A 15,198-nucleotide genomic window follows, 5' to 3' on the forward strand; every position below is an offset into this window, starting at 1 on the left:
ACAGCCAACATCTTCTCAAAGAATAACCTCCATAAACCTGACTACAGCAGCCACATCCCTGGCAAGGCCTTACATCAAGAGACAGGTGTAAAAGGCCCTCCTGGATAAGAAAGAAGAGCCTCAAGATAAGATCCAGCTCAAGAAAAAAAGAGACCTTCTGGTCCCCTTGAGGGAGCCGTATCATTGAGAAAGACTTGTAACACCACTAATTAGAACGTCACCAATAATGTGTCCAGAAATATCACTATTTGTATTTGCACATGCTTAATCAAACACAGGACTTCCTATGCTGTTAGATGTTCCTGTCTAACTTTACCTGGTTCATGATTGATGTCTTCCTCCCCAGCCGGCTTCCTGGGAAACGTATTGTACTTTTCTTGCTGCCATCGTCTGACTCAGACTTAACAACCTTTTCACTATCTCCTTTTTCTTTCTCCTGCTCTTTCTGACGCCATTTCTTCTTGCGATTGCGGCGTTCCTTGGCACTCTTTGAGCTCAGTTTAGAGACCTCAGAGGAGCTGCGGGACAGGTGCCCTCCTCCTTCGTCCTCTAATGCAGCCTCAGAAACTGTACCTGCAGAAGTCGCCATGGCAGCAGCCTAGAAAAAAAAAAAGCAAGACACATGATAACCATAAATTATTAAAAATGGTTAGAAGTGTATGTTTTTGAGACGGAACGAGACCAACCTGTGTTTCCTCCTGCTGCCTCTTGATCTGCTCCAGCATGGCTTTGAATTCTGCCTCTTTCTGCTCCGCCTCCTCAATGGTGGCCTGGTTCTGCTCCTCATAGGCCATGGCCACCACAGCCAAGATGAGATTCACCAGATAGAAAGAACCAACGAAGATGACTAGCACGAAGAAAATCATGTAGGTCTTTCCTGCAGCACGCAGAGTCTGGCAGAAAAACACACAAAAAGCAATGAGAACAAAAATAGGGTGACTTAAAACTGTGGAAAGTCACTTTGAAAAAAAATGTAATCAGACATGTTTAAGCTGCTTCCCCAAACATAGAAAGTGCTCTGCCAAACTTCAAGCTCCTCTTAGAACTTTCAGTTTTGTGCGACCTCCGTGGACAAAGTGTTAACTTTTAACTCTTTCCTGATCTTGTGCTCTACATGTTTTGGAACTAGTGTAACAAGGAAAGTAGCCTCCATACATGCAGCACCTGCTCTACTGACTGAGCTAAACTGGCACCCTAATCCTGCAAGCCACCAAGTGTATCACTCATTGAGGATGTTTGCAGTGAAAACTATAAAACGTGCTGTTTCTGAAGCTTGCTGTGATTCAATTCATTAAACGCCACCCATGTGACAGTGGTTTCAGGCATTAATAATAATAATAATAATAATAAAGAAATACACCATGTTGTCGCTGATGGTCTCATTTGATTTCATTCAAACTCCTAAACAATGATTGGTTATTTGCCTTGTCAGAGGCAGGACACCAAGGTCGAGAAAATCTAGTCCTGCCCCTGGTAGAGAGGCAGGCATTCATTACATTAGTCTGAATGAAATGATCTAACAGAGTGGTCTAGCAATGGTCCTACCACAAGAGGTTTTTCTCAAAGCATTTCATTTAATGATTGCCTGGGATGTGAAAAGAACTTCAAAAAAGTCTATCCAAAAGAAAAACCCAAATTAATTGTTTTTAACAGACATATTGTTCAATTAGTAAGATATAAATGAAGAAATGCTAATTTTCAGTGACTTTGTAAAGAAACAGCACATGCATGTGCATATACCATTCCTTCCACAGAGCGGTGAGGTGTAAACATACAAAACCAGATAACATTAATGTGGACGCACAATGAGGTGGGGTTGGTATTCCAAGTAACCCTAAACTACAAAGAGAGTCAATTTCAATAAAATATCGAATGTAAGTGAGCAGCACAAACAGAACTCTTGGGTCCTCATTGTTGGAGTCGTCCATGTACTCGAGCATTGCAATTGACTTGAAGCGTAATGCACATCTGGTTTTAAGAAGGAACGGCATTTTAGCAGTCTGCAAGGTGATTGCTTGATGCCGTTTTCAAAACTTTGCACTCCAGAACCCATTTTTAAAAACTTCAGTCGCCGGTAACACCGCCATTGTGTAGATGAACAGCCAAAACGCAACAAAAGATTGACATTTTTGGATGAAATGATTGTCGTGTAAACAGGGCCTAAGAGAGACAGAAATGAGAGAGTGATCCTTGTACAAGGTCATATAACACAATGGAATTCACTTTGTTTCTGTGAAAATGTAAATGAAATATTTCAGAATTCAAGATTTCTTTTTATTCCTGCATGATGGACAGATTGGATTCTGGTGGCTCGTCACACACTCCTACCTCCAGTTTATCTGATCAGCTGTCCTTCCTTTCATTTCATTCTGAGGGCAAATGAACTGAGGGAGGAGCTGCTGATGCACTTTTGCTGATTCACTGAGGTAAAAGGATGAGTAGAGGCTCTAATACAGCTCTCTAAATGGTGTTTTCAAGGGTCAAATACCACACCCACTGGTCATACCTTAACAGAATAGACGACCCTGCTTTTAACTTCATGTGGACATTAATGAGCCAATTTGACACAACAGAGAAGAGACGGAGGAATTAAAACAACAATGCTTTCTTTACCAGCATGTAGAGATTTTCCCAAAAGTCTTGAGTCATAAGTCGGAAGAGGGTGAGGAAAGCCCATCCAAAGCTGTCAAAGCTTGTGTAACCATAGTTCGGGTTCCTTCCAGCTTTCATACATGTAAAGCCCTCTGGACAACGTCTGAAAAGAAAACAGAAGAATGACTCAGCATCAAAGTTATGAGAGTCATGGTATATTAAAGGGACACTTCACCCGTTGAAACATGAATCTGTATTGACATTGGGTCATATATGTAGTGGAAATGTGAACAGTAATAAACAATACATTTTGAAGTTGATGCCTTCTTGAGAAAAGGCAGAAAGTGTATTTTTGACTCATGTGGAAGAAAGACAACAACTCCCAGAATGCACAGCACCATAGGCCACTCCAACTGAAGCTAGGGTGCTCTATTTACATTTACATTCTCTAAAACACATACGGCCGTTTCCTCAAATGATTCCAAGATTTCTTCCAAAAGGAATTGGCATCTTGGAAATTCCTGGCAGCAAACAAATTCAAACTATGTCTGTGTCCATACGCAAACAGTGAGAGCACCGACACCACCAGTCCGCCCCAGCTCGAGCCGGCCCGGGCTCCTTGTCTTCAGCACCGCCAACAGGCAGGTCTTGTGCCATATTGCGGCTCGTAGAGATAGCCACGTACATCCGATACGAGCACAAGACCTTCAAAATCCCCTTCATCCATATCAGTTTGATGTTGAAACATACTTTCATCATACTTTCGTTCTTCTCAACTTTCTCCACAGAGCCTGTTAGCATAGCTTCCAAGTAAGATGGCGGATGTTGAGTTTCGATTCTGGGAGTGAGGTCCCACCCACTGAAATGTAATAGGTCTGTAGCTTCAGTGGGTCCCCCCCCCCCCCCCGTTGAAAACATGAGGAACTAGCGATGTAGTTTCACCCCCTCTAACCAGAGCAGCCTCCGATGACGCAAAATGACAGTTTTTGCTCCTTTTTAGGAGCTTTCCCGTCTCAGGGGAAAATGAGGACGGGATGCACGACCATTCAAAAATACTACCAGGTTTCTAATGATACAAAGCTTAATGCAAATGGGTGAAGTATTCCCTTTAAGTGTTCCAAAAAAAAAAATCATCAATTTCTCTATTCATTGATCTGACTCCTGCCTGACTCAATAAATGGTTTAATGGCTCTTGGATCCTTTTGATTAAATGTGCAAACAAGATGGACGTTCTATGGTCCAGTATATATTACCTTACCTTACCTTATTTCTTTTAAAGCAAGCAAGTCTGTCCATCAAATTTGGAATAGTGTGTGTGTGTGTGTGGGGGGGGGGGGGGCACTAACTTACCCTGAGTCAGAACTATTTCCACACAGTAGAGCATCAAGCTGATTTGGGAGGAAGTAGAAATTAGCTAAGAAAAAAAAGACAACAGTCAGATGCATTAGTCACTGGGACAATATGTGTAAAAACATGCAAAAACATATAGACAAAATAATTACAAAGATGCAGTTTCTGTTGTATTTCACGTATGAAATGTGCAGCTGAGTGTAAAGGTCATCACTCACTGTCATTCATGATGTACTCATCCCAGTCTAAACTCCTGTTGCCATTTGAAAGTATCCACTGCGTTACGTTGATTGGCCAGAATACACACTTATTCCGCAGGTTCCCCATAAAGAGCTGTAGGCCAATCAGAGCGAAGACGCTGAGACAGAAGACCGTCAGGATCATCACATCCGACAGCTTCTTCACAGACTGGATCAGCGCACCCACAATGGTCTTCAGGCCTGTCAATTAATAGATGATAAACAAACACACACACACACACACACACACACACACACACACACACACACACACACACACACACACACACACACACATACATACACACACACACAAACACAAACACAGAAGTGTACAAATTCAAATGCATTCACACAAACACGTGCACACCCAAGTGTGCAAATTCAAACGCACACACGCATTCACACAAACACACACACACACACACACACACACACACACACACACACACACACACACACACACACACACAAGCATACAAATTCAAATGCACACAAGCATTCACACAAACACAGAGATAGACAGAAATAAAATAATTGAAACTTTTTGTCACTGAAAAAGCACATGCTGATTTTTATAGCTGAACTTCAGAGCTGGCTGAGGTCACAAACAAAAATGGTTAGGTTAGGTAACATATATCTAATCCTGTATTTAACCCTGTGCTGTGCTGGCTCTTACATAAACATGAACTTGGCAGGCATTAGAAATATTCCTCAACACCTACGCCCATACTGTCAGCCTCTGGCTGAATTTCGGTGTTTTTATTGTGCATTCCTTTAGCATATAATACTGGTGTTAAGATGTCTGTTGTTCTTCCTGCCACTTACAACTTAAAGGAAATCTAAAGTTTAAGGGTGAAGTCTCTGTTTTGTTAATAATTTAAGTATTTGCTATACTGCTTGACCTATAATATATTTATAAGCATTTACAGAGATTGTAATTTTAAAGCCTCAAGAGCGTTTGAAAATGATTCAAATTGCCAAATAGGCTCTATTTGGAGGAAAGTTAATGTCAAACTTTCTGTTTGGAAAAATAGTTATATGATTAAAGTAAACTCAAAGGAATGGATGGTTGGTTGTTTTGCTGTTTTCTTAAATATTTCAAGCTTTATCTGACTTTTTTTTTTAAACTTGTTTTCAGTTAAATTGACATGTAAAAAGTTGATCTCATTATCTATGGCGAGTTAAAAAAGGGCATTCATTTTATTGCTTAATAAAATGGTGCTGCTACGTCAAAACAAAAGAGAGTATAAAAGAGGAAATTAGCAGAAGGAAGCGGAAAAACTCGCTTGGCTGTGAATGATTTAGAGCAAAGAAATAAATCCTCTGATATCCAAACACAAATAATGTAAGCACAGTGATACTGAAATAAAAAAATAAGGTACCCTTTTTGTGGGTTGCTGTAGGGGCTTTATATCTCCAGTCAGTGTCTGCAGGTAAAACTCTCCTGAGAGGAGAAACCCTCTCTGTTTTTTAAGATAATTTCCTGCCTATTGACTTCATTTGTGTCTTTCTGTGCTTACACTACTACTGCCTGATGTGATTTGTACTTTTTATTAATATTTGGATATAATAAATAATATAGTGGATAAAAGAATAACATAAGATTTTACATGTAAATGTGTAAACTATGGATTTAAAATGAGAAATAGTCAATTATTAGCAATGCTCCTATCTCCCTTCTCCTTTTAAGCAACACTTGACTGTTTTTAGTATAATCATCAGCTACAATGGTTAGTGGCACCACATTTGTCATTACCCCCTTATAAATCACCGAAGAAGCACTTACAGACCAGTCACAAGCAGACAACCTGAACCCTCCTTGATTTCAGAATCAGATTTACATTTAGAATGTTTTTGCAATCAAATTTAGTTAAAAACCTGCTGGTGGTCAAATTAAAAGTGTCTGTCTTTTTGCATCATTATGTGTGCAATGTGTGTCTCATAACATAACAAGTGCATAGAGATCAGCTTAAACAACCCTGTTATCAATTAAGATACCCTTTAGAAGTAAATATTGCATATTCAAAGGGCTGGGAATCTTTTGGTGTCTCACGATTCGATTTGATTTCAATTCTTGAGGTCACAATTCGATTCAGAATCTATTTTCGATGTAAAGCGATACTGAATTCATTGTTCCATGGATTCAAAGTCTATTTTTTGAATTAGTACATACTTCAGGATCTACTCCAGTCAACTGAGAGACTGGCTGAATTTCTTGCTGCTCTATTTGGTATTCTACTGAGTTAAAGAGCTAGCCTTAGCACTTAGCACTTTGGAAGTTATGAATCTATTTAAATACTCAGAAGATAAGAAGCTAGATTTTTACATAAATAAATTTTTTTATTTATGTAAAAAGCCCTGGAAGCCCTTTTTGAAACAACGCCTACTTAAAATGTTTTGGTCAAACACACTTTTTTTCACGGAGCACCTGAAGTCCAAAAAAAAATTGAAATGATACTCTGCACACAAGATATTGACTTGTGCACACAAAATTGTATTTATTTATTTTACTTTTTGGGACTTCAGGGGCTCCGTCATTTTATTTTAATGTTTGTAACTTTTTTTTCTCTCAAGATGTTTGTATCAGTGTTTTTTGCCTGTTCTCCTTCTGCTGGTTTGAAGTGGGTGGGCGTCAGTTAGAAAACAGGCTATGCAAACCTGCAAACAAACCTGACGAGGTCAACGGACATTTGAAATGTTTAGATTAGAAGTCAAGTTTTTTAAATAATCCACTTCTCTTGTGCCTAAAAAAAGTGTCATTCGTAAATCCTTATACGTGACATTCAATTTCAGGAACATTTAATTTCATACTAATAATCTTTTATGCAGAAAAAGCCTGTGTGTGAAACATATTGGCATAAATATTTAAGAAAATAAATAAAAAAGCCTACACTAAGTTATAGAAACACTTAAAGGCATGTTTGAGCAGATGTTTGTCACTTTTAAAGATACAACTTTGTTCAAGCTGATTCATTTAGTCTTAACTTCTGCTGGTTATTGAAAAGAGCGTTTTCTAGATACATTCCTTAATAAAAAGAATAAGCATAAAAACATGACACAAATTCTGATATAACAGTGCATTCATGTTGAACCACAGATCTACATGTTATATACAACATTATTTTCCACAACAAACAATGCATCTTTGTGGAATGTTCCCATCAGAAGAACACAAACACTACTTCCCTTATACGGTAACAACCTTTTTTTTAATAAAAAAAGCTGGTTTTAATTCACTCAGGAAGCAGCTGGATTTGATATTTATTTGGAGAAGAGATACTGTATCATGGGAATAATACAGTATTTCCATTTATCTTTTGTGTCAATCAATGGGAACATTTCTAACAAACTGCTTTCTAACACACGTCAGCTTCACAAACAGCAAACACAACCAGGATCAGTCAAAGGAAGCAGGCAGTGAAAAGCAGAAAGAAAGGACAGGCGAGGAGACGTTGGCGGCTTGGGGGGGGGGGGGGGGCGGGGCAATGAGAGGTGGCATGCAGGTCATTTAAACTCCAAGGCTGAAGGGATTGACGCTATGTCAGCATCACCTGTCTGTAAACTGTGAAGGGGACCTTAGTTCAACTGAAGAACCGTCACCATCCTTAGCTTACCTTTTCTTTCACTCTCTTGGAGATGGATGAGCCCTAAGGCTTCGTAAACTCAGAGTACAGCTGAGCTTTGTATGCTGCAGGCCAGACTGAATGTACCTGACTGAATGTATAGTGTGTGCGTGAATGTGTGTGTGAATGTGTGTGAGAATGTGTGCGTGAATGTGTGTGAGAATGTGTGTGTGAATGTGTATGTGTGTACTTTTACTGAAATACAGCAAGTTTAAAGTGTCTGAATGATCATATTTAAAGTGTCCTCTGTGTGTGTGTGCGTGTGTGTGTGTGTGTGTTTGTGTGTGTGCGCGTGCATGTGTGTGTGTGCGTGCATGAACTGTAATACAAAAACGTAATAGTGTCTGTCTAATCTTTTTGAAAGCGTAAATATGTTCATCACATATGAACAAATACACACAGTAAATACTGTACTGTGACTGTAAGTCCCCTCAGACTACAATCCTGTTGAATTGGACAAATGTAAACAGATTTCTGCTTATGTATGTTTCTTTACTATTTATGTTTCCTTTTCACTCCCAGGATGGTCAAAGATCTTTAAAAAAAAAAAAAAAGAAAAAAATATTCTGAAGATTGTATATAATTACTTTCAACTAAGAGACAATAAAATCAAACCAAAAAGCCTTCAAAGCCAAACTCTTTAAAGCATGTGTCTCAAAGCTTCATGCAGCGTCCATATGTTGTCAAATTAGGCTTGGCAGTCTTTGGGAATCAAATAGCCCGCACAGATTGTGGGAATTTGGATACATTTAAGGAAAATAAAACTCTACATAAACCGGATGTGCATAGAGGTGTTGATAAATGTTTTTTTCCTTTTTTGGAATTGTATCCCCTCATGGTAACATCCTGAAAGTCAACTCCTTGGTTAAATATGTGAAGTCTCCCTTCCCTTATCAAACTGTTTCATAAATTTCCCTTTGGGTAGAAATGCTCAGACAGGTAGCTGTAGTGGACCTTTAGGTGCTACATAAACCCAGCTGTCATCATGAGACATGTGATCCCACAAGACTGCCAGTAGACTGCTAAGCCTATCAAAAATGTATTGCTACCATTTTTGATTTTCATAAAAACAAAAGTAACACAAAGAAAAAAGAAAATCTAAAACGTCCTGCTTTTAAAAGTAGAAAAATATAAGTGTATAAATAAAGACAGGTACTAGATAAAGTAAGGTCAGCCTTAGTGTTTAAATGGGAGTCTCACCTGGAATGACAGAAATAGTTTTCAATGCTCGGAGAACCCTGAACGTTCTCAGCGCCGAGACATTCCCAAGGTCCACAAACTCTGTTATATATCTGTAACAAGGTAGGATGACACACAGAACAGAACCCCATGACACACAACACACACATGATAACACAACACACACGCACGCATGTACGCGAAAGAGCACGACACCAGCACCAGCACCACCATCGAAGACCAGGAGGGGAAACCATGGTGAGAGAGTACGCCTGTCCGACCAGTGGGAAGAGAACGAAGGAGGAAGAGGAAGAGGAAGAGGAACTGAAACAAAACCACACCTAACATCAACCCCGGGACTCGCCCTCCCCGCAAACACAAACATCTGGACTGTCTTACCTGGGATAACTGAAATTGTTTTCAAAGCCCTCAGAACCCTGAACGTACGCAGGGCTGACACATTGCCTAGGTTTACAAACTCTGTTATATACCTGCAAGGTGGATCAGATACAGTTACTCAGCAGCCGTCCCACACACAGGAGAAAGAGAATAGATGGTTACAGAATATTTGAATCAACATTTTCAGTGCGGTGGGATGGACTAGTGTAGATTGAAGATGCTGTGGGGTTTTCTCTGTACCTACTCAAGTTCACCTTCCCCAAACGTCAAAAATAACTTATTACCATAATCATCAAACACGTATAACTAAGTGTATCCTTTATAGGACTGCAAACAGTAGAAACACTGGATTTTAAAGTCATGACACGATTCTCAAAACCCAAATTCAGAAGTAGTTTCAGGCAACTACATTTTTAGGGAGATACATTCATTAACATTTAGAGAGTTCTCAAAAACAAGTACCGTTAATGAATGATGGAATTTGTTTTCCTAGTGCTAACAAAATACATTATTTTATATAACATGTGACCTGTTACGTTAAGATTTAGTCAAATTGTGTTTGGGTCTGTGACAGAATATAATACAAACTAAATCTACTGTTTCAGGTTTTGGTTATATTGCTTATACAAATGCCTGTCCTCATCGTTGAGGGCAGCACTGTCAATGTCAATGAGTCAACATTAAGCTGCCTCTATAGTGCTCATGTCTAAAATGACTCAATCGCAGCAGCTTTTTGTCATGTGGAGTAATGTTAAGCTATGTTCAAGATGAAATTCTAAATAAATATAAATGTTGTGTTTTTTACATACAAGGTTTTCATTTTTGTTGCACTAGACTTAAAGAGACTTAAAGAGTCAGTGAATATAAATCCTTTCAACCTGCTGTCTCCCATCCTTGACTGTTGCAGTGTAATATCACTATTTATCACACTGAAATCAAACCTTTTGGCCTCGTTTGCAGTGATTTGATTAATTTTTTTAACATTTGACAACACTTACTTTAAAGCTCCTGTGAGGAACGTTCAGTGTCCATTCATTTTGATGCCCCTCTGTGGTGCTTCTTATGTTATTGCTTATCTTGTCCTGAATGTGTTTGTCTGAATGAAAAATCTTCTGCTGGTTTCTTTTAACAGTCAAACAAATCATGCACTGTAAATCTTTGCTGTGGAAAATATACCCTGCGGAACTGGTTCCAAACATTAAAACATGACACAACCAATCTTGTCAATGCCAGTCATGTTTGCTATTGTAAGGCATATAGAAGGCATCAGTATTACTGTAACCAGCTAAGGAGCCCTCACAGGAGCTTTAAGTAACTGTTCTGCAATGTGTCTGTTGTGAAAGACTGAAATACTTATATATATATAATATAATATATATGGTGAAATACTTACGCCATAGAGATGACCATGAAATCTAACCAGTTCCACGGGTCTCTGAGGAAGGTGAAGCCATCTATGGCGAAGCCTCTGGCAACAATTTTTGTGAGCGACTCAAACGTGTAGATACCTGTGAAGGTATACCTTGTACCAAACGAAAGAGAGAGACGGAGTTCAACTATGCCAGAACATTAAAGGGTGTGAAAAAAAAAACTGTGAAGACTTTATGAACTTGTACTTACTCTACTTGTTTGGACCACTCTGGGGGGTCACTAAATGTCATGAATATACAGTTGGTCAAAATGGTACACATGATGATCATGCTGAATAAAGTGCAAGACAGGAGTTAAGGAAAATTTTGAACAGAGGCATCCGAAACATTTCATGTATTGAAATACCTAACTGAAATCAAACTTTAGAGTTGAAGCTAAGCAGGAGGAAGAGCACAGAGAAAGGAAAGAAGACAGTTATTTAAAGCTTTCAGTGCATTAGCTTCACTTACTATCTTAGAGCCAGAGAAAAGACACATGTTTAAAGCACTGACACTTCTGTTTAAATATTTACTGCAAAGAACAGAAACTGAATCTCTGGAAAAGGATATGAATGTATCAAAATCTTAATAGCTATTCGCCTAAATAAATTAAAAGGGCTTATGATGTACAAGGAGGGCGTGGCACTGAAGCGGAAGATTGTTTTCCCTTTGTTTATGACTATAAATGTCTGTGGAGAGAGGGAGAGAGAAAAAGAGAGAGAGAAAGATAACAAAACAGTTAGGACATAATCAGAGCTAATTATAAGTCACAAGATATTCAGAAGATTGTCTCTAAAAAACAGGAAGAGTGCGGGACGACTGCAGCTTCACTGATGAGCTGATGTGAGTCCTCAACTTACCTCTGAGTCATGGGACAACACAGCATCCGTTTTTACTCGGCCACAAGAAACGATACTAAAATCTACTTACAGCATTAGTAGCATTTTGATAAGTTACTGTTTTGACACTTAACACATTTTGAAGTCTTTACCCGACTAGCACGGAGAGAAAGGTGAGTACAGAATATCAGATGTAATATTCTCATGCAACACAAAGAAAGGACAAAATATGAATTAGTTTAAGAAAACAGATAAAGGTTTAAAAACAGACACAGGATGTAAGATGTGCTTTTCTACACTGACAACACTCCCTCTGTGTCCAGCAAAATGAGAACCAGGTCTATTTGTTACCCCCCTCCCATCTCGGTTACATCAGACAGAAACCATGACAGTAGTTGTATAACCACCCCCCCTCCCCCCTCCGAGGCAGCAGACAGGTGCATGGGGAAGCTCTCCCCTCGTCGTGGCCAAACGACTCTCTTAGCCCAAGTTTAAAGCTCTTACTGGAAGAGAACCGCAAATGCTGTCATCGATCAGGGCCAGATCTGCTGACTCCAGGCTCTCAACAACCACTCCCCACCCATAAACAGCACCCAGGCCAAGTGGGGCTGAGGCACTGGGGTGAGGCAGCACTGTGTGTGTGTTTGTTTTTTTTGTACCTGTGAGGGGTTTGTGTAGACAATGTAAAGTCACAGTGAGACAGATGAGCAATATTTTACAAACAAATTGGGTTTCGGGGGAATTGAATTGTTCCTGTTTTTTAGGCAAAACATAGAGATGGTTTGGATGAATACCTGTGAGTTAGCAGAATGTTTTTCTCCCTTTTTCACCACATCCCCTCGTGTGTATTTATGACAACATTGACATGTCTTTAAAGAGAACATATTGCTTGCTGTGTTCCTAGTAATGAAGAATAATGAAGACCTCATTTTACCTTTAGATTGTTTTTATCCTTTTGAAGAATTTAGGTGTGGGTAATGTGAAACAAAAATACCCCTTTGTTTATTTATTTTGGGGTTGAAAATCATGTTTTTAGACGTCATCCAGAGCCAGAACCAAAACCCTGTCCCATCAACAATGCACGGTGTACAATTTACCATTTGTCCTTACTACAAAACTAAATATTGTATTTAGCCTTATGAATACTCAAGCATTACCACACCCAATTTAGGAAACAGAACTAACAGTGTTTGGGTCTTAGATTGAAACGTATAGCTCACTGCAGTTTACAGCTTTGAGAAACTCAGAACTATAAAAGAAGAATTCAAATTGACCAAACAGCACTTCAATTTACATCTTGCTATCAAAACACTATTCAGCAGAATACATACATTAAAAAGCGGCGGGTGAAAAAGCCGACCATATATCACTTACAAAGTCTCTGTGTTCAGCTGTAATAATCCCTGCATCCACAAATAATGACACATTGGTGGAGTGCACACATGTATGATAGAGGCATTTGGTCACTATGCATAATGGTACCTGAACTGATAAACAAACAAACGCGCACACATAATGAGTTCACGGTTCACATCACAGGAAACACTGAAAGAAAACGTTGAAGCGTCGAGAAGTGTCCCAAGACAAGTGGTGTCCTGAAATCTAATTAAATTATAAATAGCGGCTGCAGTCTGGGGAAAGACAAAATGAATTCTCTGCATCAGAAGACTCTCCCTTCCTCTCCCCTCTCAGGGTCCTTTTTGTCTACCGAGCATCTGCACTACTTAAAATATCCTATTTATTATTCCTGTCACATGCAGAGAACACTTATCTATAGCTAATCAGCTCGATGCTACTTCCTGTCCTAAACACAGGAAGTAGAGTCATGTTTAAAGGTTAAAGCTTTCTCCTGGAGGTCAAGTGAAGTTCTGCTGATCCAGCGAATACAGCAAGGAGAGGGAAGCAGAGGTTGTGAAATTAGTAAAGGCTCATTAGCAGTTTGGAGATGACCTGCATGCATAACTATGATAGGAATGAGAGATCAATGTAAGCATGTTAATATGAAAAATTTTGTAAAGTATAGCTATGAAGACACCATCTTATAGAAAACATGGCTGCTATCACTTGTGTTTAATCTGAGTTTAATAGAGGCATCTGTTATGCATCCAACTGTGACAATTTGGAAGCAGGAAAATCTGCTGTTGACGCAAACTTGGCGACCTGGCACAACTTCAACAAGGGATGCAAATGTCAGGCAACTTCCCTAATTGATCTTCAGACACATTAATCGATAGCTTATCAACCATTGAAGCTTCTACAATACTAGATGTGTGCTTTTTCTCAATGAGAGCTTCATTGCTATTGTCCATTCAGGGTAAGGGTTAGCATCTAAATTATGGACCTTTAAATATATCAATTTCATAACTGAATTATAAGGCATAGAGAACACGTGACAGAAGGTCAACACATTCAAGAAAAAGGGGTATTGGGGGCTTGACAAACTGGAAATTTCAATTAAATGCACTGGTAAACATCTATTCATATGGACATAAACAAAGCAGCTATGGTAGCAAACAGACAAATGGAACTCAAAATAGTGCATATGTATCACAATGCAAACTAAATGTGCACCCATAGTTAAAAACATTTGTACTTGGCCATACACATTTGGAAAAATAAAAACTCAGCAGAGCTAGCTGCACTGTGAGATAGACGTATTTGCTGCGAAGCTGATGTTCCTTGTACTCTGCCGAGCGTTAAAAAAAGGCACATATGCAAGAAACCAGAAGGAGAGGAGACTGCAGCTGCAAGGACAGCCTGTGTGTGTGTGTGTGTGTGTGTGTGTGTGTGTGTGTGTGTGTGTGTGTGTGTGTGTGTGTGTGCGTGTGTGTGTGTGTGTGTGCATGTGCGTGTGTGTGTGTGTGTGTATGTGAGTGAGGAGGGGGAATAGTGGAGCAGGATACGGAAAGGGGCTTGCAGGGATACGGGACAGCAGCGAAAGAGAGAGAGAAAGAGAGGCCAGAGAGACAGAGAGAGAGAGAGAGAGAGAGAGAGAGAGACAGAGAGAGAGAGAGAGAGAGCGAGAGAGAGAGCGAGAAATGAGGAGGTGGAGGAGGAGTGATGCAGAAACAGAAAGCCATAGAGCTGCAGAGGGGAGAGAGCCAAACCTGAGATGGATGATGGGTAGACAGAGGGAGGAGGAGGAGGAGGAAGAGGACTGGGTAGGCATGCAGCAGAGAGAAACTGAGAATGAAATGAAGACGTTAGGGTGGCCAGAGAGAGCAGAGTGAGATTTAGACAAAGGTAGCAATAGAGACTAAATCATGGAGAGAGCATGCTGTACTGCTCTTAATAATCCTAGGACCCCAGACTGACACAAACAGGTCTATTAACTCAGAAAACTGATCAAGCTGATGACTTCACAAATGGCTGTGAATTTAGCATCTAAACATTAGCAAAAAAAATCAATTAAACATTAAAACTTGCAGATTTGACAATAAATCAATCATTTATTACACTTTTAAGCAACCCTCTCCTGCTTCAGCTTCTCTTTGAATGTTTCGCTTCTTTTCCATGTTGTATCGTAAGGGTATCAGCAAGGTTTTAACAATAAGAATTTTAATAA

At 39.5% G+C, this 15,198-nt stretch overlaps 1 protein-coding gene across 4 annotated transcripts in view; it reads right to left on the bottom strand.

Moving 5' to 3' along the window:
• Nucleotides 1-15,198, bottom strand: part of scn8ab (sodium channel, voltage gated, type VIII, alpha subunit b) — a 55,953-nt gene that overhangs the window by 29,733 nt on the left and 11,022 nt on the right. For 2 of the 4 annotated variants that reach the window (XM_020645115.3, XM_065954930.1), the window contains exons 3-11: nucleotides 11,365-11,483; nucleotides 11,006-11,095; nucleotides 10,779-10,907; nucleotides 9,008-9,099; nucleotides 4,161-4,382; nucleotides 3,943-4,006; nucleotides 2,614-2,755; nucleotides 687-893; nucleotides 317-598 (exon numbers count right to left, since the gene is read on the bottom strand). In XM_020645115.3, coding sequence (XP_020500771.1) covers nucleotides 317-598; nucleotides 687-893; nucleotides 2,614-2,755; nucleotides 3,943-4,006; nucleotides 4,161-4,382; nucleotides 9,008-9,099; nucleotides 10,779-10,907; nucleotides 11,006-11,095; nucleotides 11,365-11,483 — 1,347 coding nt within the window. Of the gene's footprint in view, nucleotides 1-316; nucleotides 599-686; nucleotides 894-2,613; nucleotides 2,756-3,942; nucleotides 4,007-4,160; nucleotides 4,383-9,007; nucleotides 9,100-9,385; nucleotides 9,478-10,778; nucleotides 10,908-11,005; nucleotides 11,096-11,364; nucleotides 11,484-15,198 lie in introns of all 4 variants that reach the window. The other 2 variants (XM_065954933.1, XM_065954932.1) reach the window with 1 other exon arrangement.

Source organism: Labrus bergylta, chromosome 5 (assembly GCF_963930695.1).
Source record: "Labrus bergylta chromosome 5, fLabBer1.1, whole genome shotgun sequence".
NCBI lineage: Eukaryota > Metazoa > Chordata > Actinopteri > Labriformes > Labridae > Labrus > Labrus bergylta.